The sequence below is a fragment of the Rhinichthys klamathensis genome, unplaced genomic scaffold, assembly GCF_029890125.1.
Source record: "Rhinichthys klamathensis goyatoka isolate OS25496 unplaced genomic scaffold, OSU_Roscu_1.1 h1tg000254l_1, whole genome shotgun sequence".
Taxonomy (NCBI): domain Eukaryota; kingdom Metazoa; phylum Chordata; class Actinopteri; order Cypriniformes; family Leuciscidae; genus Rhinichthys; species Rhinichthys klamathensis.
Genome location: NW_026606776.1, coordinates 2563488 through 2587768, shown reverse-complemented (window position 1 = coordinate 2587768; position 24281 = coordinate 2563488). Strand labels below are relative to the sequence as shown.

The 24281-nt window shown below is 38.1% G+C and overlaps 2 protein-coding genes across 2 annotated transcripts; both read left to right on the top strand.

Moving 5' to 3' along the window:
• The first annotated feature begins 1577 nt into the window (after window positions 1-1577).
• Window positions 1578-10725, top strand: LOC130101288 (cytochrome P450 27C1). The gene is made up of 9 exons (XM_056266953.1): window positions 1578-2021; window positions 3512-3702; window positions 5103-5302; window positions 6328-6537; window positions 6650-6813; window positions 8662-8825; window positions 8965-9043; window positions 9371-9574; window positions 9663-10725. The coding sequence occupies exons 1-9, from the start codon at window positions 1728-1730 to the stop codon at window positions 9777-9779; spliced, it is 1623 nt and encodes a 540-aa protein (XP_056122928.1). The 5' UTR covers window positions 1578-1727; the 3' UTR covers window positions 9780-10725.
• A 639-nt stretch (window positions 10726-11364) lies between these two features.
• Window positions 11365-22370, top strand: map3k2 (mitogen-activated protein kinase kinase kinase 2). The gene is made up of 17 exons (XM_056266984.1): window positions 11365-11872; window positions 12844-12916; window positions 13292-13407; window positions 15073-15113; window positions 15623-15722; window positions 15840-15953; window positions 16070-16166; window positions 16811-16941; window positions 17053-17132; window positions 17934-18001; window positions 18099-18191; window positions 18304-18522; window positions 19387-19535; window positions 19624-19755; window positions 20190-20319; window positions 21389-21566; window positions 21679-22370. Exons 2-17 carry the CDS (start codon window positions 12913-12915, stop codon window positions 21896-21898), a joined length of 1872 nt encoding a protein of 623 aa, XP_056122959.1. The 5' UTR covers window positions 11365-11872; window positions 12844-12912; the 3' UTR covers window positions 21899-22370.
• The last annotated feature ends 1911 nt before the right edge of the window (window positions 22371-24281 follow it).

Genomic DNA, 24281 nt, shown 5'->3' with positions numbered 1-24281 from the left:
ACCAATCGGATTTGAGGGACAAGTTTATAGTTTAGTTTATTCTTGGAATACATTTTAGGCTTAAAACCAGGGTTATGTGCTTCTACATCAGTGTTGTGCACCTATAATTTCTCTCTCATTTTAGGGATAAGTTGTAACTCCACCAAGCATGAGCCAAATAATAGGCTACAATTTTATGTGGCGATGTGAGCCTTGTATGCAAGTTTAGTATGGCTGCGATCTGTTAAAATCTAACGGCCCCTATGTGGCCCACATGCAATGACAGTATAGAAGTCTTGGGTCTCTTTGGACGTGTTTGTTTCAGGTTTCAATCAGGTCTTCTCTGATGTAGCAAAATTTGCTAGGTGGTGGTGTATGGACCTGTGGATTATACAATTGTCCATTTGATATTTGCTAATATCTTATATTGTACAATCTTAACATTGTGAGGGTTTTGTAAGGACGAACCCAATTGCAGACAGTTTGCGAAAACACAAGGTTTATTTGACAAAAAAGGGAAAACAAAACCCACGATGGGGTAAAACAAGACTGAAGGGCAAAAACAAAGACTAACAACACTAAGACTTGACAGGTAATTAGACAAATAACTAATAACAGCAACAAGATCAGGATTGTACAAGACAGAGTTCTTCACTAGATACTCACGAGAGGGTCAACACACAGGTATGGTATCACTGGATACACACACTGAGAATCACAGTGAACCGGCACAAGACAGCAAACACAAGGGGATTAAATAGAGAGACTAATGATAACAACAGGTGACACAGGTAAAGCAATAATGACAAAACGAGGATAACAAGGGGGCGGGGCCAGAGGACGAGACAACCAGCACATGGCCCAAACCAAAGGCCACGTGCTTGCACCCAAACCTTGGTTCTGTCATGATCCTGCCTCAAGAATTAAAGAACAACAAGAACTAGATGGCAGAATCATGACAAATATCTGCTGAAATCCTACACACCTCTCTGTTTGCTAGCCTAGGAGAACAAAAAGTTTTAAGTTAGGCTACATTTTAACAGCGCTCTGATATATAATGAAAGAAAAAAAGATAGCAGGTTTTAGCTACTGTTTACAGTGCATTCATTCAAGTCATGTCGGAAAGATCATATTTTACGAGTTGAATAACCAATAAACAAAGTCGTAAATACGAGTAGGAAGCTCGGGATTTTCTTTAAGCCTTGAGTTTACGAACTTGGGGCATGTCAGTGAGAATGCCATAGGCTATCAGTGACATTATTGTCACCCTTTTTTATTTATAACAAAATAAGCTAATTGCCTGCACTAAATATTATAACATTACAATAACGACAAAGTTTAGGCTACATTTAATTAATTAAAAATTGTTAATTGTAATACAATTTCTGACTAATTTCACTTTGGGTTTAAACGAGGCAAGAGTCTGGCTACTAATGCGGTCAGCTTAAGTGTTTCCAGCCACAATCGATTTATGTAATCCCCAATTTATTTAGCAACAATAGAAATTCCTTCACTTCAGCTTTTCATCGCACACGTCCGTCCAATGCCTCGTGTTTGATGCGTGAGGACCGCAGTTCATCCCAGTGCCAAAATCCAGTGTCCAATCCCCTTCTCTGATCCCGCAGATCTCCCGTGGACCCTTTAAAAGCCGCTGCGCCCCACTCATCAATGCTCACTCACTCCAGTCTGCGAGCACTTCCACACCTACAAGAACCTCCTGACTTCAACTTGGTGGCACAGTCTTTCAGATGGCTCTCCAAAGCTCTATTCTACACTTGGCCCGCACGAATCTGCTCCAGGAGTCATGCAAGCAGCTTCTCATCCAAGCCCGCGGGCTGCACAAGTCCACGGCGAGCGGCTCTCTGGAGATCGCGGCGCACAGTCAGGCGGAACTGAAGGAAGAGAACGAGGTGAGTCCGGCCGTGGAGGGGCTGAAGGAGACCACAGTGAAGACCCTCCAGGAGATGCCCGGACCCAGCACTTTCTCGAACCTCGTTGAGTTCTTCTACCGGGATGGATTCAGCCGCATCCATGAGATCCAGGTGAGTGGAGACGGTAGATGTCAGATGGGACGCGTTGTAGTTGAAAAGAGCCCTTTGTGTGTTTGCATTTGCATTTACACCTTCAATACACGTTCAGTGGAACATACCCAGACGCAAGTATGTAAGTTAGACGTTATATTTTACGAGCTGGCAGAAATACCCTTCAGTGTCAGCAATTTCTGTTGCAAGAATGATAAATAAACTTTGATTTGATTGGAACATAGCCAAAATTCGGCTACACGTAATGTGCAGCGCGGACACGTGAGGTGTTGAATTACTTTTGGAGTTGCATAAAACAGCGAGTTGAGTCTCCACCCCACCATGAGGGACAGTTACAAAACTGATTTTAACCCAGACGCAGTCTGCAACTCTGCATGCATGAATTATTTCTCTGAAATGCATGAATTATTATTGCATTTGCGCCATTAGATAAGCAGGAGTATTAACCATGATGCAGAACTGCGTTTCAAGGAAGTATGTTTTAAATGACACACACACACACACACACACGTTTAATTAGCTATCTAAATGGGGACATTCCATACACTAACCCTTTCCCTAAACCTACCCATCACACAAAACTTTCTGCATTTATTATTATTATTTTTTTTTTACATTTTTAAAAACCTTTAATTGCTTTATTTTTATAGCAGATTTACAAATGAGGGAGGTTTTTGAAGATTTTGTTAGGTTTTGGTCACTTCTGAGCACACACACACACACACACACACACACACACACACACACACCCACACACACACACACACACACACACATATATACAATGAAATGAAATGGAGCCATTATGCTCCCTACTAATGCAATAATGACTGGCATTAGTTTACATGTACATGAGGGATCAGCAATTGTGCCTCAGTCGTCTTTGGACAGTGAGAAAAATCAGATCGCTGAGGAGACACAGAGGTGCCTTTGTGCTGTCTCAGTAGGAATGGTACAGGGCAGGCGACTTGAGAAGGGGGATGAAATTGGGCAAGCTCACATTAAAGGCTGTATTTGCAAACAGCTTCAAGTATTTGCAAATGGGCCATCTATACCAGGAAATGTCTTCCCATGCATACCGAACAGTTGATGAATAGCCATATACGGTCTTTGTGGAGATATTGTCAGTCAGGAAATGACTAATGTGATATGGGAAAAAATAGTTTAATGCTGGATCATGGTTGTGTTGTCTCCCATATAGCTGTTCTTATTTCACGGATGCATTTAGAGATTAAAGGAAAGCCAGCATTAGAGTACATAAAGTACGTCAGTAACAGTAAGTACTCAAACTGATCTAAACAAATGACCGTTGGGACCCAATCACAACTCTCTACTCTCTACTTTCACTATTTCTGAGGTGTCTAATGTAGATTAGCCTAAACTCAGCCTTAAAAAAATCCATTGGAAGTAAAAAAAACATTTAAATTACTAGTGTGCAAGCTATAAATGATTCAGATCCATGTTAATCAAGTTTACAAATCTTCTTGTAGACGGAGCATGCGCAGAAGTATGGGAAGATCTTTAAATCTCGATTCGGACCTCAGCTGGTGGTGTCCATCGCTGACAGAGACTTGGTGGCACATGTTCTCAGGTCTGAAGGTGCGACTCCTCAGAGAGGAAACATGGAGTCCTGGAAGGAGTACAGAGATATGAGGGGAAGATCCACTGGACTCATCTCAGCGTAAGTACCGACTGCTTTCTCAACGGTAGAGGTTCAAATCTGGGCTAGTAACCGTTTGTCACTTTGGATTAAAATGTTTTTTATAAGACAATAAGACTTTTGATACTTTTATTCAGAAAGGACAGATTAAATTGATCCAAGTTGGCAGTAAAAACTTTTACATTGTTACAAAATATATATATATTTCCAGTAAATGCTGGTCTTTTGAACTTTCTATTCATCAACGAAACCTGAAATATAGGACCACGCTTTCCACAAAAAATATTAAGCAGCACAACTTTGATAATAGTAAGAAATGTTTCTTGAGCACTTAATCAGGATATTAGGGTCCAATTCTCACTATTAACTAACTATTAACTATGACTTGTGCCTAAGTAAACTCCTAATTACTGCTTATTAATAGTTAGTAAGGTAGTAGTTAAGTTTAGGAATTGGGTAGGATTAAGGGATGTTGAATATGGTCATGCAGAATAAGGCATTAATATGTGCTTTATAAATACTAATAAACAGCCAAAATCTTAGTAATATGCATGCTAATAACCAACTAGTTAATTATGAGAATTAAGTAAGACCTTAAACTAAAATGTTACCTTTTTTTGTTTGTTTTTGTTTTTACCTAAAACATTTGGTTGGGTGAATGTTTTTTAAATGTTACTAGTTTTCTAAATGTTCAGAGAACACAGAAAATGGAATGTTCCCTTAACGTTTGCATAACCAAGAACAAAAAGTTTTTTAAATATTAAAAAAAAACTGGATATTTTAAAGAAATATATATTTTTGTTAGCTGGGTACATTTTTAATTACATTAAAATTAGGGCTGTCAAACGATTAATCGCGATTAATCGCATCCAAAATAAAAGTTTGTGTTTACATAATATATGTGTGTGTACTGTGTATAATTATTTTTAATACATAAATACCCACACATGCATGTGTATTTAAGAAATATTTGCATGTATATACTGTATATAGACTGAATGTAGCCTATATATAATATATATTTTATATAAATATAAACATTTTATATATAAATAACATATTTTTCTTAAATATATACGTGTGTGCATTTATATACAAAATAATTATACACAGTACACACACATATATTATGTAAACACAAACTTTTATTTTGGATGCGATTAATCGTGATTAATCGTTTGACAGCCCTAATTAAAATACAAAATAGTTATTAAATTAAATTGTGATAATGTCACAATATTACTGTTTTTACTGTATTTTTAATCAAATAAATGCAGGAGATTTCTTTTATAAACATTAAACATTCTTACAGACCCCAAACGTTTAGATGGTATTATAGGTAAATGACACATTAGTAATGTCAATATGTTTATTTTGATTCCTGCCTGTGCTAACAAATATCTGATGATTTCTCTGTCCAGCGAGGGGGATGAGTGGCTGAAGATGCGCAGTGTTCTGCGACAGCTGATTATGCGGCCCAAAGATGTGTCTGTTTTCGCCCCTGATGTTAATGATGTGGTGGTCGACCTGGTGAAGAGAGTCAAGACACTGCGCAGCCAGCAGGACGATGGCCAGACTGTCCTTAACATCAATGACTTGTTCTTCAACTATGCCATGGAAGGTGAGCTTGAGGGCATTGTGTATGTGTGTGTGTGTGTGTGTGTGTGTTTTTGTGGAAAAATCTAGTTGTTATGTACTAAAGGTGGCCTGGTGTGATATATTACGTTTTACACTCATGATTTGATTAGAGGACAGGGTTTGGATTTCAGTCAACATGACTCGGGGTTTTCCTTTCATAGGGGTTTGATTTCCGCTACCCTTAACATGGGGATTTTTTTTTAATTAAGAGAAAGGTTCCATTTCTAGAAAGGAATATGAGGCCTTTGTATAAATGAAATTAGATCAAGCTGAGGAGTTTGAGTCTTGGTGTTAATCAGATGTTCCACAGACAGATGAGGGTTTTTGGATTTGGAATTTATAATACAGTATTTTTTTTGTCACATTTTCACATTTATTTAAATAGTGATTTATACAATAAACTGTGTAAAATAACTGTTGCAAAGTTAATCGATGATAAAAACGTCTATTTTAACAATAAAGCAGCTCTACAAAAGACAAAGTGTTATTGATCAACTCAATTCTGTTCATTGATTCAGTTTAGTTCAATAATAGTGTCAATGTTGCAAAGTTCATCAAGAAATAACTAAATTTGCAACATTGACACTATAGTGAACTAAATTGAGCATCACTGAATCAATAAATGAATCAATGCTGCAAAGTTCATCAATGATGAAACAACTTCAATTTACAATAGTGTCATTAATTAGCTCAATTCAGATTTGTGTTCACATCCGATTGTGTCTGTAGAGAATATTAATGTTCTTTTATTTGTCTTTTGTTGCTGCTAAAGAAAACCGCCAACTAAATGCTTACATAGCCCTCTGATCAGCCCTCTCTAGTTTGAAAGTTTGTAGATTTCACCAGAACAGTGATCTGAATATTCCGGTCAGATTCAGATTAACACATGACAACCTTAGCAAGTAATTGATTTTAATTGTAGGTGGTCATTTTCAATAGGCTAAGTACATAAATGTGAAGCAATATGATACAAAAATCACCCAGTTTAAATGTTTAACTCCTTCCTAGGTGTTGCAACCATTTTGTATGAGACTCGCCTGGGCTGCTTGGAAAATGAAATTCCCAAGATGAGTCAAGAGTACATTGCTGCGCTGCACCTCATGTTCAGCTCTTTCAAGACAACCATGTATGCCGGTGCAATTCCTAAATGGCTGCGTTCCATAATTCCCAAACCCTGGGAGGAATTCTGCAGCTCATGGGACGGACTCTTTAAATTCAGTAAGAGCAGAGGGAACCGTGGTGGGGTTCAGTGTCATTGTGACAAAGTTGGTCTTCTACAACTCTGTTCACTATATTTTTTTTTAAAAGTTTGTACAAATGTGTGTTTTAGGCCAGATCCACGTGGACAAGAGGCTTTCAGAGATCAAAACGAAGATGAATAAAGGCGAAGAGATTAAAGGAGGGTTGCTGACTCACATGCTGGTCACCAGAGAGATGAATCTAGAGGAGATCTACGCAAACATGACTGAAATGCTTCTGGCTGGAGTGGACACGGTAAGAACCTGTCCAAGGGCTGCTGGGAAGGGGATAAGACGTCAGCGCTTCTCAGCTTGTGGTTCATGACTCATATTTTGGGGGATGCGAAGCTTTTTACTTCTGGCTTTTTAAAATCAACAACTTTTGTTAGTAACAGAGCTTATTTTCTGCAATAATCCAAAAGCCAATGGAGAAATCCTATTGGGTTTTTGTCGAGGGAACTTCCGGGTTTGCCTACAAAAATATGTCATCACTACTATGTCACACTCATCTGACAATTGGTAGACACTTAGTTCCCATGTCGGCTAGCCAAATTAATCAAGTTATACACTGTTTCTCATGCCTTCAGTAAAGTAATGCTGTAATATCTCCAAGCAGTGAATGTGTGTGTGGTGATTCAAGAATCCAGAACACATTGTGTTTTTGAGACAGCTGGAAAAACGGTTGCACTTAATGGTGATGATAAACAAACCTTCTCATGAGTCTTAGGCGCCTCTTCCTCTTCCCGTGAACTCTTTTCAAATGGTCAGATCGTAACGGGTGTCCGTGGTCTCCATGGAAACCTCAGTGTTCACCTGACCTCACGCTGACCTCTCCCCATACGTCTCACCCACAATAAACAAGACCCGCCAAGACTCTCCCATTTCGCTGACGTGTTTGTTGGCGTCCTCTTCCCTTTGATCTTTCCCTCTCTTTCTCTTTCAGCCGTAGGATCAGATTAGCAATCGTGAGCCAAAACCTGTCATGTAATCGTTCCCTTTCTGCCTGTCTGTCTCGCTGTTCACCTCTATGAGGCAAGGCGCCTGGTATGGGTTAATGCTTAAAAAAGGAATCAGTCACCCAAAAAGAAAAGGCTTTGTGATCACTGGAGCTGAACACACATGACAGCAGCATTTTTAAGCCCGGATTTATCTGAGTTTATCTGAATTAATGATGAATGGAGGGAAGCATGGCAGGTGTTTCATTACAGGATGAAGGAGCAAAATGTGTGTGTGTGTTTGGGGTGGGGGGTGATATGGTATCAGTGGTTAATTGACCTTTTTAGAGTCCTTTAAAAAAAAAAAAATTAACAGTCACAATGTCTTATTATTCTAATTGAATTTTAACAATCAAATGAAACCAGCATCAACAAATTCCCTCTTTGCACTGCCAGATGTAAAGTGGCACAGAAGCTGCATCTGAATTGGCATTTAGATGAATTTTCATTCCAATTCCAATTTCATAATAATTAATGTTATGAGGTTAATGTATTAAATATAAAATTGTGAATGAAGAAATATGAAATTATGGGAAATTATTTATGGGGAAATTAAACTAAAACTGCCCATAAGTGTTGGCAAGTCTTAATGAGTGAGTCATTGAATCATTCATTCAACCGATTTGTTTAAAATGGTTGATTCATTCTATCAGGAACAATGCAAGTGTGAGATATTAAATCAGTCATTAAACTAAAGTACAGTAAAGAAACACTGTGCAATAGACGTGCAACAGTCCTACTGTAGCTTTGGAACTATTTTAGTTGCTGAAATAGAGCAAAAACTAACAATATTGTGTCTAAAATGTGACTTCTTGTTTATTGAACTCTTGTATAAATCAATATCACACATGCATCATGCTCATACTTAGGAAAAACAACAAGCTTATCATATGTTATAAATAAAACAATAACTAAATACAGGGGCATTTTCCCCCATATCTTGAATTATGGGGGTATTTTTATTCATTTTGATGTCATTTTGCACCAAGCCCCTGTTAATTTCCGACCCTGTAGTAGAGACATTCTTCAGCAGACAAAGGAATCTAATAGAGTTGATATTACTAATTTCTAATAAGTCTTGAAATTGTGTACTCTCTTACCCTCTGCAGACCTCTTTCACACTGTCATGGAGCACATACCTTCTGGCAAGACATCCCACAATACAGCAGGAGATTTTTGAGGAAGTGGACAGAGTGCTGGGTGGGCGCGTCCCAACTGGAGAGGATGTTGCGTATCTGCCCCTTATTAGAGGGCTTGTCAAAGAGACACTCAGGTAAGCTATGACCACCACTGTTAAAAGGCCCAAAAATAAAAATTCTGGTTATTTATACAGTAATCAAGAAATGAACACTATCAGATCAAGAGATCTGCAGAATGCATGGTGTTGTTACATACACACTTCCCTCTTCCAGGCTTTTCCCTGTTCTCCCTGGAAACGGACGCGTTACACAGGATGATCTGATCATCGGAGGTTATTTCATCCCTAAAGGGGTAAGAGCATATACCATTTGACTATGTGTATGCATATTTTGATATGCCCGTGCCATAAACATGCCACAAAAAGTAGAGAATTGCTTCATGCCTTCATGTCTTTCCTGCAGTTCTAGATTTATAAATTACCTTTACCTAGATAGGATGTGCCTAGAAAAAAAACACACACTTGACTTGCATTTCACTGTTAATCGCGTTAAAAAGATGACACGGTTGTTCTGCAATAAGTGAATAACCCACTAGGGGGGCTCAGTAAAATGCTAAAAACACAAACTATCAATAGCTATTAAATAAAAATCAATAACCAACAACTTCCTTTGTTCGCAGACTCAGCTGGCTCTGTGTCATTACTCCACCTCAGTGGATGAGGAGAACTTTCCCCGTCCCGGAGAATTCCGTCCAGATCGCTGGATCCGCAAGGATGCCTCTGACCGCGTCGACAACTTCGGCTCCATCCCGTTTGGCTACGGCATCCGCAGCTGCATCGGGAGGAGAATAGCTGAGCTCGAGATGCACCTGGCTCTCACACAGGTGTGTAATTTGTTGTCATTACTGCTGTCATATATGTGAATTGTAATTCCCTTGTCTAATGGTTTACTGATGTTCTTGTCTATCACAGCTCCTGCAGAAGTTCCACATTGAGGTGTGTTCCCAGACCACTGATGTGCATGCTAAGACTCATGGCCTGCTCTGTCCAGGAGCACCCATCAACCTTAGATTTGTGGACCGAAAGTAATCTGTCATTACACTATGTATTCATGTAAACCATAATCCACACTGTGTTTCTTGAAGTCTAAAGATGCCATTGTGTATAACAGTGCCTCTTCTAGCTTTTATCTAACAAACAATATTTTTTTTTTATTTGTGTAGAGTACCTCTAAGAACATTTTTATTAGATAATTGTTAGTTTTCTTGTTTGAATATTTATAGCCAATCAGCTGACCAAATATTTTTTAAATGTTTAAACAGACACTATTTTATGGAGTCGGATCAATACGAATTACTTGGAGAATTGTGTTGACAAATTCTCATTTTCTTCACATGCATTTACATCATACTAGCAGTGTAACTTTTTCTCATAGTTTTTTTTGGTTTCACTCCGCCTTAAAATCATTGTGAAATATGGTCAAAAAGACCTTGTATATAGTTGTTTTACTATTAAGTTAGCTTTAGTGCTAAGCTCATTATTTATTTAACATTGTACGCTTATATACAGTCAAAGACTTCTAGCTTACAAACAGGAAATTCCTAAAGCAAACATGAGTGAGTAAATCCTATTACAACTACAAAGCTACTTTAGAAGATCATGCTAATATCCTGTCCTGTGGACACTAATATTAAATATCGTTTAAAGAAAACACATCTAATCACAACAATGCCCATCTTTATTTGAATGTGGCTATCTCATTTGATATTCAAGAGTGATGATTTTGTGTTGGTTCCACTAAAACTCTGTAATTGAAAAGATTTTAATGCCAAATGCAAAATGTTGTGCACTAGCCTTATAGGCAACGAATGGATAATGGGACATGCTAAAAAATGAACTGCTTTTGGATAACATGAATGTTGGTTTTGATGGTTGTGAAGTATTACATTGTGTGATATTTGGAAGTTTTTGATATGTGGAAACAGGCTTTTGAATAAGTTACTGAACTTTGTATGAATAAATTACACTTCACTAATTCATGTGTTGTTTGTTCTGTTCAAAACACTATTTAAGAAGAAAAAAAATCATAATCTATCACAATTTACCTGAACTACACAAAGTGCCTCTCAAAAACTTAACACTACAATGCTGTATAGAACTTTGAGTCAATAAAGATGATCTTTTTGACCTTCTAATTGAGAATTCATTTATTTACTAAAACTTTGATATACTGGTGGTGATGACACATGACTCTTCAAAGTCAAACACAGAAAGTAAAAAAAAAAGTTACCCATATATACAACTCTATGTAATCCTCATCTTTATCCACCAGATGGCATAATGGTTTGATTAACATGAAAACGACTGGAGAAGGTCAAATAGTTAGCATTTATATATAGACTTAAAGTCATTAAAAATGCGACGTTTGTCGTTTAGTCAAATAGACTGAATTATCAATATTAAAAATTACCCAATTAAATATGCCAAAGGCAAGCGAGTAGGTGCACTCGCGCACGCAGCAAACATGTGCCTGTAAATCAAATGGGAGTTATTCTTTGAGCATTCATTGTTCTGATTGGTCGAGAACAAGCGAACCACGTTCTCTGATTGGCTACAACTTGACACTGGCGAGTCTCTGGCCATGCGAAGCATTAGATGACAGTCGACAGATGGCGCTGTGGAGACACGTGAGTTGATTGAGTCAAAGGACCGCGGTGCTGTTCCAAAGTAGTGTGTGTCTGCGTGTGCACTGTGTAGTGTTTTTAAGTGTACTTAATACGTAACATATATTTGCTAAATGTGTCGTTACGCTCTTTTGGATTAATTTTCTGAACAGACCTTCTCAGTTTGTGCATTGTTATCGTCCTAGTTCGTGATTCTCAAAATTCTTCTCAGTCTAATTGACAACAGTTGATAGTCAGGTCCAGCGCGTAGAACCCAATGTAAACAAACCCCGGTCCGCGGTCGAAGATTAGCTGTTTTTATCCACAAATTCACCTGGAATCATCGTCAGTGGCTTTCACTCAGCCTTTAAAGTGTGTTTGAGACAGCGCGAGATGATTTGGTCGCTTAGCCAGGCCTTGGACTGAAGTTAAAGCCATTTATTTGAGTGTCAGAGTGTCAGATTCGTATCGAGGCCTCATATCTGTGGATGAGGAAGTGAACGGACCGAGCTCACCCAGGTGATTAAATGCTCTTTATTTATTTGTTTTATTAGGTGACTGCATAACAAAGACATTTTAATCAGATAAGTCTGTAAGAATCTCTCTGTTAGCTGTTAAAGCGCGAAGCGGTTCGTTAGCATCCTGACGCAATGCTAATTTGGCCTAGAGAGCTAAGCGGCTAACTGTGTGTTGATAAATATAATTTAGGTTCTTCTTAACATTGTGTCGTGCTCCAGACAAGGCTAAATCGAATGCCTAAATGCCATTATGACCTTAATTATATATCAGCATGTCATCGCATTTGGTTACTTTGACCTGCCATTAGTTTTGACAGGTATGTATGCTATCTAACGTTAGTTAGCTTGATTATTAGCTTTGGGTGCCGTTAAGAGTTTTAACTGACATTTCCTTTTACTGTTTGTCATATATATATATATATATATATATATATATATATATATATATATATATATATATATATATAATTTTTTGAGTTGCTAATGTTTTACTCAAACTATCATACATAGTCATAAATGTGGTAAGACAGTGTCTTGACTTGTGACATGCACTGATAAGCTATTTATCTAAGCTATTGATGTTTACTTGTACTGTAGTTGTCTTGAATTTAGGAGTTTAATATAGATGTTTATGTGTGTGTAAACACCTCAGTGTCAGACAAGCTGCTGCCATCCTGCCCTATTCAGTTCAGATTTTGACAGCTGCCTGCTAAAGGACACTAGCTGGGTCTTTTAATGAGAGATTGTGCATATTGAAAAATGGTAATATCTTGTCCTAGACTAAAGCATTGGTTTCTAATGTGCTGCTATATAAAGATTTTTGCTGTTTTGTGCCAACAAAGAACAATATAGTGCCAGTGGTTTCACCAGTCTTAATAGATCGACAATGGTTTATTGTCACAAATATTTGAATTATTTCATTATTAATTAATGCAATTATTTATGTAATAAATGGATTGTTCTCTTGTACAGGAGAAAGGATCCCATTTCATGGGAGAATCCTCTTTCCTTTACTCCTGGGTGAACCGGTGATCTGTCAAAATGGGTATGTACTCTGTAAATATTAGACAGAATACAGATTTTTTTATTTGTTAATTGTTAGTAGTAAAAAATGTCTTTAACTGCTATATACTTGCATCTAAAAAAAAACGGTTAATGTACTTATGTTCTTATTTTACTGCAAAAAAGGTTATTGACACGGTTATGGTTAGGTTTAATGGTGGGTCAACAGTGTAATTAATTACATTTGTATTTACAAGTAGGAATTTTTAAATGTATATGCAATGTAAAACACAAGTGCATTGCATCAAATGATTAATTTAAATATTAATACGAAGTAGTTAAAGACACTTACTATAAAGTGGTAGCATACATAATAATTATAATGAGAATTTGTAATACTATTACTAATATGTTGCAGATGAACAGGAGGCCTTGAATTCCATCATGCAAGACCTGGTGGTGCTGCATCGGTCCAGTCGACCATCTGGTCTGTCTGACCTGAGCAAACCCAAGGCCTCTTCTCCAAAGAACCAGGTTTGCATTGCCTCTTGTAATTCACATCAGCACCAGCTGCTTACAGTGTTTTTTCCCCCAGAGAAATTAGTTGGAGCTAAACGTCAACTAAACATTGCCTAATAAATCATTAATACTCTCTTATGTCACTTGCAAACAGAGCATGTACTGTAAATGTGACCACAGCTGAATAAGGGGAATGATGACATCATTCAGTGTAGACAGGCAAACCACTTACACATACTATAGCATAGGGTTACGCCTGGTTTATACTCGCCACGTCCACACGAGCGTATGGTGTGCACTGCAAAAATGACGTCATTGCGGTGTGGGGTGCTGCGCACGTTGAGTGCACGAGACCCCATTTCACGTGGTGTGTGGATGCCATTTTTTTTGTATCTTTGCGTGTGGCTCCGCTTCCGAAGTTGCACGACATTGAGTCGATTCTGGCCGAGCAAGTGTTTATTATAAGGGGGCAGAATCCGAATCTCATCTCATTACTCAGGGTACTTTTAAATAAGCTACTCTTTTACTCTTACCTTTGGACAAGTACTTTTTACTCCACTCGCGCTACTGATGGTACTTTTACTTGAGTATATTTTTTCAGTACTCTTTCCACCCCTGAATATCCTCCACAACTGACTGCAAAGTGGCGTTCAGATCTGCTTCCAGTTAGTTAGCAACACCCAACTTCCTACGAGACAATCAATTCCTGAAGGATGAAATTTAAGTCTCACCCTACGTTTTTCTCATTCCAGAAGCTGTTTCACTCATATACTTCAATATAGGGAAGAAAAGACTATTCCAATTTCCATTTCATGCTGACTTTAAAATGTCTCAGTAGTTTTCAGCTTTTTAAAAATATGCAATAGTTTTCTCAATATTTATGTACTTTTTTTCCATCTGAGGAACTGAGCCTAAGTAGATTCAAAATGTTTAATGTAAGATGTAAAATACTGAAAATAAATTCAGTAGCACAAATTGAACCATTCTGTTTCAGGGGTGTAACAATACACTAATTTCACCAACCGATACAAATCATGGTACTGAACTCGTGATACGAAACTTTTTTATTATGATTACTTTATTAAAATAATATTATTATTATTATTATTATTATTATTTTATTATTGTCAGGACCCACAAATATTACCCCATTGCATTATTTTACATTATGTTCAACATTATACAGTAGTTTAATGTAGAGGGACAGAAATCAATACAAATCTTCGCATTTTTATATCGTGATATCTTGATATAACAATGTATCATTACACCCTACACCCCAATCATAATATATAATATATATATATATATATATATATTCACCAATATGAAGTGGAAAATTATCAGATTTATTTTTTCAAAAACATTTTAATATTTTAAATATAGTTTTAACAAAACCAAACATTTTAATAATATATTAATATACCACACGGACAATTTGAACTGATTCGTGACAGTTACCTACTTTAATTCCCCTTTTTATACTGAAGTTTCAATAAGAGGCATCATTAAAACATCGTTCCAAGGAAGGAATGTGAAACTAATCTAATGATGTAGTCACAGGGAAAATAAAAAGTGCTCAAAAATCAATGCAGTGGGTTTCCCAGTTCTATTCAGACTGTTGTGAATATGATTTATGTGCTTTGAGATGCGTGTAAAACTGTGTTTGCTTCTCCACAGAATGACGTGCGGGTGAAGTTTGAGTACAGAGGAGAGAAGAGGTAATAACCACAAGTCCTGCTTCTGCTCTTCTGCTCTCCACTTCCTATTTTTATCACTTCCCTCTTGAGGTTTCTCGTAATTAAACCTGTCCGACCATGCCCTGTAGTCACTGTGTAATGGATGTTGTTTTAGTTTGTCCAAACCTGCGTTTTAATTCCCAGTCCTTGAGGATCACTTCACACAAGATGTTTTGCTCTAAGCCAAATGAACTAAGGAAATTAGTGATGTAGTTTGAATTGTCATGTGGTTGTGTGCAATGCATCTGGGTTGTTGTATATAAAGCCTAAGAACCTAAAACTGCCAGAAAAGACTCCTTGAGTTGGAATATGAATTAATAATGTTCTTTTTTTTTTCTTTGGAATTCTCATGTAATCACTATAACTTAAATGCGATGCTAATGATGTAATTATTGTAATTACAGAATGCATTTGAAGGAACTTTTTGATTGATTCTGTTAAAGTAGCATATGATGGTGTGATGATTTATAATGTATTATCTTTTACTTAAGGATCCTGCAGTTCCCTCGACCTGTCAGTCTGGAAGATCTGAGCGCCAAAGCTAAAGTAGCGTTTGGGCAAAGCATGGACCTGCATTACACCAATAATGAGGTAACAGAATCCACAGCTTTATCACATTTAAGATATACTGTATTTATTAGAATGTTTTGATATATGGCTGCCATAATTCTTGTTTTCCTGACGATTTACCTTTTCTCTTTCCTGTAGCTTGTGATTCCATTGCGTACTCAGGATGATCTGGATAAAGCTGTGGAGCTGTTGGATCGTTCAGTGCATATGAAGAGCCTAAAAATCTTGCTGGTGCTCCCCTCTTGCACTCAGGTCAGTGATCATTATAAACCATGCTCAGAGAGAAAGTGTTAGTCCGAGACCTGTGATCTAATATAAAAGCTAAATGCCTTAAATGTAATATAGATGTTTACTACTTGCGCTTTCAGAATTCTGTCTCCAGTAAAGACATGTTGCCTGCTCATGAGAACTTGGACAACACAGACTTCAGTGCTGCAGATAAAAAGAGCATGCTGGCACTCATAGGTGGGTTGCATTCAGTGTTTCTGAATTGCATCCTTGTCATGAAGTCAACATAAAACCAAAATTTACTTTCTTCATTTTATGTTCTTGCCTTTATTGTGCACAATTCATTGGTGAATTTTTCACAGTCAACATAAAATCACAATTGACAATAAAACATTAAATTCATGTGCCCTCTTAATCAGTAATCAAAATAGTTTCCCCTCCCACTTGCAGCGACATCTCTTCTCTTCTCTGATGACATGTTTTCTGGCTTGAGGGCGGGACAACCTGTCACTCACATGAGATCGCTGCGGTAGCAAACCACACCAATCCAATGAATGATCCAATCATATCCTGATGGACAAAATCAAATCCCGTACTAAATTTTTTTTTCTTGCTCGATAAGCGGTTTCACTTGTATATACGTCACGATAGGAAAGAAAAGACTAGTGCAACATGCATTTAATGATGACTTAAATCTTTTATCAAAATATAATGACTTGCTCTACCTTTCAAATGACTGGACTGATACTTTTTCAACCCCACTGCTCCAAATAACTGAAACTACTCTGTTCAGATTTTTCAAGTAAGATGTTTCTTCAAATAAAACCACAACATAAATGACATTTTAAACAGCATTTTGTCTGTGTCCTCTCCCTCTTCAGGTTCTCAGTCCACCGATCGCAGTTCCCCTCCTCCAGGCTATATTCCTGATGCTCTGCAGCAAGTGGCCAGAAACGGCTCTTTCACCAGCATCAACAGTGAGGGCGAGTTCATACCAGAGAGCATGGACCAGGTACATAGTCTGATAACACGTCTGGTTTGGTTGATGTGGGTGTACTAAAGCAAGAGTCCGTGTCCAGTGTCCTGATGGCTTGTTAATCGTTTTCTGTCTTTCTCTCTTTAGATGCTGGACCCTCTGTCTATGAGCAGTCCTGAGAATTCAGCATCAGGCAGCTGTCCTTCCCTGGACAGTCCACTTGATAGGTAAACAACTAACTGATACAGATCCCATAATCAAATTGTTGCAGAAATCAGTGCCTTGTCGATAGGCGTCTTGTATAGGTGGATTACTGTAAATGCAATTTGTGCTTTTTTACAAACTCAAGGATGAGTTCATCATGTATTTTCTGTGAAATTTGACAGCATTTCACAGATTTTGTTGGTAGATTTGAACTTGTATTAATAGCATTCTTTTAACCTGTGTCAGGATGCCACATGACATGACCAGGCATCCAGTGACAATCACAGAAACTTTTGATCTCACAGACTTACCCTACTGTTCAAAAGTTTGTGGTCAGTAAGATTTTGTTTTTTTAAGAAATGTATGTTTTTCTTCAGCCTAGGTGCATGAAATAGTTCAAAAGTAATAGTTCTACTTATAATGTAAAGATTTCTATTTCAAATAAATTGTTATTTTTTTAAATGTATCATGGTTTCCAAAAAAATGATATTAGCTGCATAACTGTTTTCAACATAAGAAATGTTCTTAAGCACCAAATCATCATATTAGAATGATTTCTGAAGGATCGTGTTACACTGCAGTAATGGCTGCTGAAAATTCAGCTTTGCAATTGCAAGAATAAATTAAATTTTGATGTATATCAAAATATTATTTATTTAGAGTTATTTTAAATTGTAATAATATTTCACAATACTACTGTGTTTTTAAATAAATAAATTCAGCCCAAAATCTCACTGACCCCACATTTTTGAACGGTAGTGTGCAGTTCACGTTTGTACTTAGATTAAGAATACTGAGTGACTCTTTCACTGCATCTCTTACAGTGAAACCTATCCCAAATCTCGTATGCCTCGAGCCCTGAGCTACCCAGATAACCATCAAGAGTTCCCTGGTAAGCTCTTGCTGCCCATTCTGCTTTGATGTCACATGAGAGCTTGCGTTAGTTTGAACTCCTCAATCTATCATGTTTCTGTGCTGCTGTTTCGCAGAGTACGATATACCAGTGTTTGAAAAAACAGGGAAGGGAGGAACCTATCCTAGGCGATATCACATCTCGTTTGGTTTGCAGGACTACAGCGATGGTGAGGTTATATTGTAAAAATGGATGCTTTAGTCATCTTTCTAAAAAGCAAAACCAGGCACCCTCGAACTTGCACGTGCTGTTACTAAATTAGATCATCTTTCTCCACTCAGGACGGAAGACCTTTCCAAGGGCGCGGCGGACACAGGCTCATGGTTTCCGTTCTCCGGTCAACTTCAGTCCTACAGAGCAGCAGAGCCCCAGCACTAGCAGTGGAAGCAGCATCTTCACTCCCGAGCTAGAGGAACCAGGGCGCAGACGCCGTGGCAGCGATATAGAGCCCAGCTCTAACCCTACTCTATCAGTCATGGACATCAGCCCTCCCAGCCGCTGTGAGTGGATTTAGGGCACATGTTGTGTTGTACCAGTTTACTTTGTACTAACATTGTTCCCATTGTGGATGATCTTGGTGTTTACATGCTTGAACTTGTCGGCCTGTGATCACAGAGTGATGTTTTTCTATAAGCAGATGAAACTTATTCTGATTTCTGTTCTGATTTGTCAAATGTGACATTACTAAATGTCCTTGAGTTTGAGAGTAACACATTTTGCATTTATAATTTGCTCAGGTGCAAATTTATTTTGCTTTGTTTCCAGTAACACAATAATTTCAATGTCGTCTTGTGCACAATGTATACACTCCTATTAAAAAATTTGGGGTCAGTAAGATTTTTTTCAGCAAGGATGCATTAAATTGAACAGTGAAGACATTTGTTCCAAATATTTCTATTTCAAATTAATGCTGTTCTTTTGAGATTTCTATGAATCCGAGTCTTGGAAAAAAATAGAATGTTAGAAAAATATTTTATCAAAGTAGTAATTCACAATATTGTGAAATTTTTCAATTTTTTTTATCAAATAAACGCAGCCTTGTGAGCATAAGAGAGACTTCCTCCAAAAACATTAAAGACATCTTACCAATCCCAAACGTTTTCAATGTAGTGTACTGATGCAACCAACCAGTAATCTCTTAGCCTACTTTTTTCCATCCAATCAAAGTCCTGTCCTACAAAATTTCTTAACCTACTGTACTCAGCTATGAATTGCTTTTTGAAAATGTATAGTTTTTTTATAAATTACAAATCTGACAAGCATGAAGAGCTAGAAAAGTAATTTAAATTATTTGGTTAAAAACCGGATGGGAAACTGTATAGTGTGTTGTTCTTGGTTTAATCTTCTCTCTTCTCTGTGTTTAGCCCCTCGGGCTCCTACAAACTGGCGTCTAGGGAAGCTTTTGGGGCAAGGAGCGTTCGGGCGAGTGTTTCTATGCTACGATGCGGACACAGGCAGAGAACTGGCAGTTAAACAGGTTCAGTTTGACCCGGATAGTCCAGAAACCAGCAAGGTGAACTGTTTTTTCAGGCTTTGTAAGGTAGACGACTTTAAATTTGGTGTCAAGTGAACTTTTGCACTTTGTTTGTGTTTGTGTTCAGGAGGTGAGTGCCCTGGAGTGTGAGATTCAGCTGCTGAAAAATCTTTTCCATGAGCGCATTGTTCAGTACTATGGCTGCTTGCGGGACACGCATGAAAGAACGCTTTCTATCTTTATGGAGTACATGCCTGGGGTAAGTGCATGTTAATTCACTGACTTGGAACACACATTCTTGAGCGCTGATTGTTTCCCCTTAGAGTTTTTGCTGTGTGGAAGCTCCTAAACTAAACGATAGTATTTTTAAAATTAAAATATAATTTTGAATGTTTGTGTAACTATATTGTAATTAGCACCTAATTACAATGTTGTTAATCTCAAAAACAGTAAATATACATAACACACTGACAGCTCTTGGTTCTTCACAAGTCGGGCATGACTGAAAAGATCAGTAAATGAGATGTTAATTGAACTGCCCCAATAGATTCAGTGAGTTCATTTAGTGAAGGATTTGTGCAACCAGTCAGCCTGTCAAAACTTTTATTTTTGTGAGAGAAAGTTTGACAAGTTACAGTCAGATTGCTAGTATTTTGTCTTTTTATTTATGGAATGTTGAATATTTGTCCATAGGGCTCCATTAAAGACCAGCTGAAGTCGTACGGTGCTCTGACGGAGAATGTCACACGTAAATATACACGGCAGATACTAGAAGGCGTGTGCTACCTGCACAGTAACATGATTGTACATAGAGACATCAAAGGTGAGCCAACTGCATTATCAGAGCTACTAACACATAAACTTTTGAAGCTCCGCCCTCTGTGCTGGGAGCAGCAGCTCATTTGCATTTAAAGGGACCCACACAAAAACATCACGTTTTTGCTCACCCTCAAAAAGTGACAATTTTAACATGCTATAAAAACTGATCTGTGGGGTATTTTGAGCTAAAACTTCAAGTACACACTCTGGGGACATCAGAGACTTATTTTACATCTTGTAAAAAGGGGCATTATAGAACCCCTTTAAAGCTACTTAAGTTATTCAGTCAAGAGCAGTGAGTGATTTTCTGTTTTTCTTCTGTTGTTTGAGTCATATTAACAGCATATATAGCTGCAGTAGGTACTGTACATTCAACTGCTGCCACTTTAATACACAGATCTAATATACACATGCGATTTATTTCCCTGCTGTTTACGTTCACGTACATGACCGGCTGTGTTTGTGAACTTTGTGTGTTTTTGACATAGCCTTGTGTGTATTTGACAATTTAAGCACAATAAGACGCAAAAGAGAAATTAGTTTAATACTCACGGGATGCGCCGTCTGACAGCCAGCTTTCTGTGCGCTCAGAAAACCATACATCAGAAGTTTAAAATGAAATGGCGTTTAAACGTGTAAACTTTCATGATGATGAACAACTGCAAAGTCACGTGGCTGCGATAGATTATAATCAAAACCAAACAGATGTATCCAGGCACGAGGTGTAAAGGCACAGGGGGTGGAGAGCAGCAGCTCATTTGCATTTAAAGATAAATGCTCGAAAACAGCATATTTTTGCTTTCGCTGAAAAAGGTGCATCTACAACATGGTATAATAAATGATCTGTGGGTTATTTTGAGCTTAAACTTCAGTCACATTCTGGGGACACCTGAGACTTAGGCCTATATTACATCTTGTAATGGTACTTTTGACATTCTTATAAATATAATATATATATATATATATATCGTATATTTAATTTATTATCTTACAAGGTTTTTTTTTTTTTCAGGTCAAGATACCCCCACCCCCCATAATGAAAAAAATGTTTCTCTGTTCTTTTATTCATGTAGGTGCCAATATCCTTCGGGACTCTGCAGGTAATGTGAAGCTGGGTGACTTTGGCGCGAGTCGGCGGCTTCAGACCATCTGCCTGTCCGGTACGGGCATCAAGTCAGTGACAGGTACACCGTACTGGATGAGCCCTGAGGTCATCAGCGGAGAGGGGTATGGCAGGAAAGCTGATATCTGGTAAGCCCTTAAAGTGTGCAAAATTCCTCCACATTGTGTAAAAAAAAAAAAAAAAAAATGATGTTATTGTAAACAATTCATCATAGTGATGGTAATTCCGCCCTGATTCCAGGAGCATCGGCTGCACCGTGGTGGAGATGTTGACTCAGCGGCCGCCCTGGGCGGAGTACGAAGCAATGGCAGCCATTTTTAAAATCGCCACACAGCCCACTAACCCGACTCTGCCGGCTCACGTGTCGGACCACTGCCGCGATTTCCTTAAACGGATTTTTGTGGAGTCTAAACAGCGTCCCGCTGCTGAGGACCTATTGCGGCACACTTTTGTCTACTAGCCACTCCCCCTTCCATCTCTGACCAATCAGAGACTTCCATATAAGTGTCTGTAGGACCATCCCCTTTTGAGACTCCTCCCAGCAGGCCTAAGAGCCCCCACTGGACCAGAGCGCATAGCGAAAAGGGCAATGGCCTAATCTCACACCTCTGCTGGGGCAGGACGGTGATTTGGAGCAGCTTGATTCCGTACGAAAACATTGCACCTTAATTTCACTCTGGGGTAAGTACCCCTAAAGACTAATGGATATCGGTACCCCAAAAGACTAAAGGATGTTGTCTTTTAAAGACTTTCATTTCCTTGTTTTTAATGTTTTAAAATCCCCCATGATTGTGAGCCTTGGCTCTGGGGAGTCCGTTTGGGTTCTGGATGCACTGGGTTAATGCAGGAAGATCTCGGAATGTCAACCCCAGAACAGGTACGCCAATACGCTGCTAAAGGGTAAAAGGAAAAAAAAATGAAATGAAACAGAATAGATGACAGGATGTATGGGACTCAGCTGTCATGGCTCCTTAAAGTTCTCATTTTCTTGCACAGTCCTCCTAGAACCTACACACACACACGCACATGAACTCTGATCGAAGATCCTACTGTAGAATATTTACTCACTATGCTGTAAAAACATTTACATTTGAACTCTCTCTCACCTTCCGATCGCAGCCACATATACCGGAGTGTATTCACTCTCTCCAGCTCTAGAACTCGTCAGGCTCTCTTGTACCCGTTCCTTTCTACCTTCTGCTCCGGTTCTGTTTTTACTGTGTGCCTTTTTACAAACATCTGATCTCCTTCCTCTTTTTTTTTTGTATTCAGCTCTGTCTTAAGTGTCCAATCATTTTTCTAGAATTTTCTAGGTTTAATGCACAGCTACTCACAAGTCTTTCTGACTTTTGGTCCGTACAGGAATTATTTAGAACAGCTCGGCTCTTCATACTGTTTCTAGATCAGCATAAGCAGCTCCGCTCTGCCTTTTCCCCTTTTTGGTCCCTCTGCTGGCAAACTGATCTCGGGTCAGATTCACCTGTGCATTCTTTCAACACAGTGCCGTACACTTCAATCTGATCAGGTAGGCAGGTTGAATACACACTCACTCACCAAAGCGAAAAACCTGAACCACACAGGCAGGGTTTAGTGCCTGGACATTAGTTCACCAACATTTTACAGTATGAATCGCTCTGATTCCACTATAAAACTCAAGAACATAGAGCGTTAGATTGGAATAGAGAAATGGATTGCGCTCAACAAGAAAGGTGAAACTGTAAGTGCACTTCCAGTCAACACAACACAACCTGGATCCTTTCTGCTGATATTTTCCATGCCAGAAGTCTGATGTTGTAATTCATCAGCAGTGTTGTTCTCATCTGAGTTTCTCACTCTAATGTGTTTCTGCAGGTTTCAGAATGTGCAGAATTTCACAGATCATAACAATACTCAGCACTTGACAGTACTTAACGGTTTGCCTGTAAATTAACCTCGCTATCCCACGATGCCTTGGGACTTGTGAAGCACTTGGTTACACACTCTCTGCTAGTGCATTTAAGTGAGCAGTCGCGTTGCTGTTCAAGATCTCTCCTTCACGTAGTGCTGTAGTGCCTGCCTTCATGTAGGTGAATACATGCATTTATGGGGTTACCCTTGCTCCTCCCATAATCCATTGGGTTTGTTTTCTTTATTCCTCGTCACAAACTGCCGTTCCTAATTCAAAGGTTATAGATTTCCCCTCTCATAAATATGAGAGTATGGTACTTGTAATTTAACATACACGTCTGTTCATTTAATAGTCGTATAATGGAAACGAACATTTAAAGTTCAAGCAGTGATTTCATATTGCTTGCTTGTAGTGACCTGAGTATAAGAATAAAAATAAGCTCCGTACTTACAGAACACGTTCGAACAGGACACGCTCTTGTGTGTAAATCTGTCAATTATCGGTCAAATTTATACATTTGGTTCAATGACATACTCATATATTACATTAGCACATACTGTGATGAGAATATTTTTAACTTCTGAATTAAAATTATTTTGATACATATATATATTTGGGAGAATACTATCAAATATGTCAGGGTGATACAACTATCCTGATATCATAATGATGAAAAAAAGCCACATTAAAATAAATGCTTCACTGCTTTTTAATATCTGAACGGCTAAATCAAAGTCGTGCTGAAATCAACATGCCGATATCATATAGAGGGCCTTTGCACAATCATGACTGCGTGCCAAGGTCAACAAGTCTCTTAAAATATTATATAATTTATGACAATACCTATTTTTATGACAGGTTAGTTCAGGTAGTAAAATGTGTTATGATATTTACTTTAATACAAGCTTAATAAAAAAAAGTATTACAATTTAATAAAAATCTTTTTAACTTGAAG

Excerpts from the sequence above, each read along its gene's own strand:
- LOC130101288 (XM_056266953.1), top strand. The coding sequence starts at position 1,728 with ATGGCTCTCCAAAGCTCTATTCTACACTTGGCCCGCACGAATCTGCTC. Across the intron at positions 6,814-8,661 it reads TTCTGGCTGGAGTGGACACG|ACCTCTTTCACACTGTCATG; the intron begins GTAAGAACCTGT and ends TACCCTCTGCAG. Across the intron at positions 9,575-9,662 it reads TGCACCTGGCTCTCACACAG|CTCCTGCAGAAGTTCCACAT; the intron begins GTGTGTAATTTG and ends TGTCTATCACAG.
- map3k2 (XM_056266984.1), top strand. Across the intron at positions 16,942-17,052 it reads TACCAGAGAGCATGGACCAG|ATGCTGGACCCTCTGTCTAT; the intron begins GTACATAGTCTG and ends TTCTCTCTTTAG. Across the intron at positions 20,320-21,388 it reads TGTACATAGAGACATCAAAG|GTGCCAATATCCTTCGGGAC; the intron begins GTGAGCCAACTG and ends TTATTCATGTAG.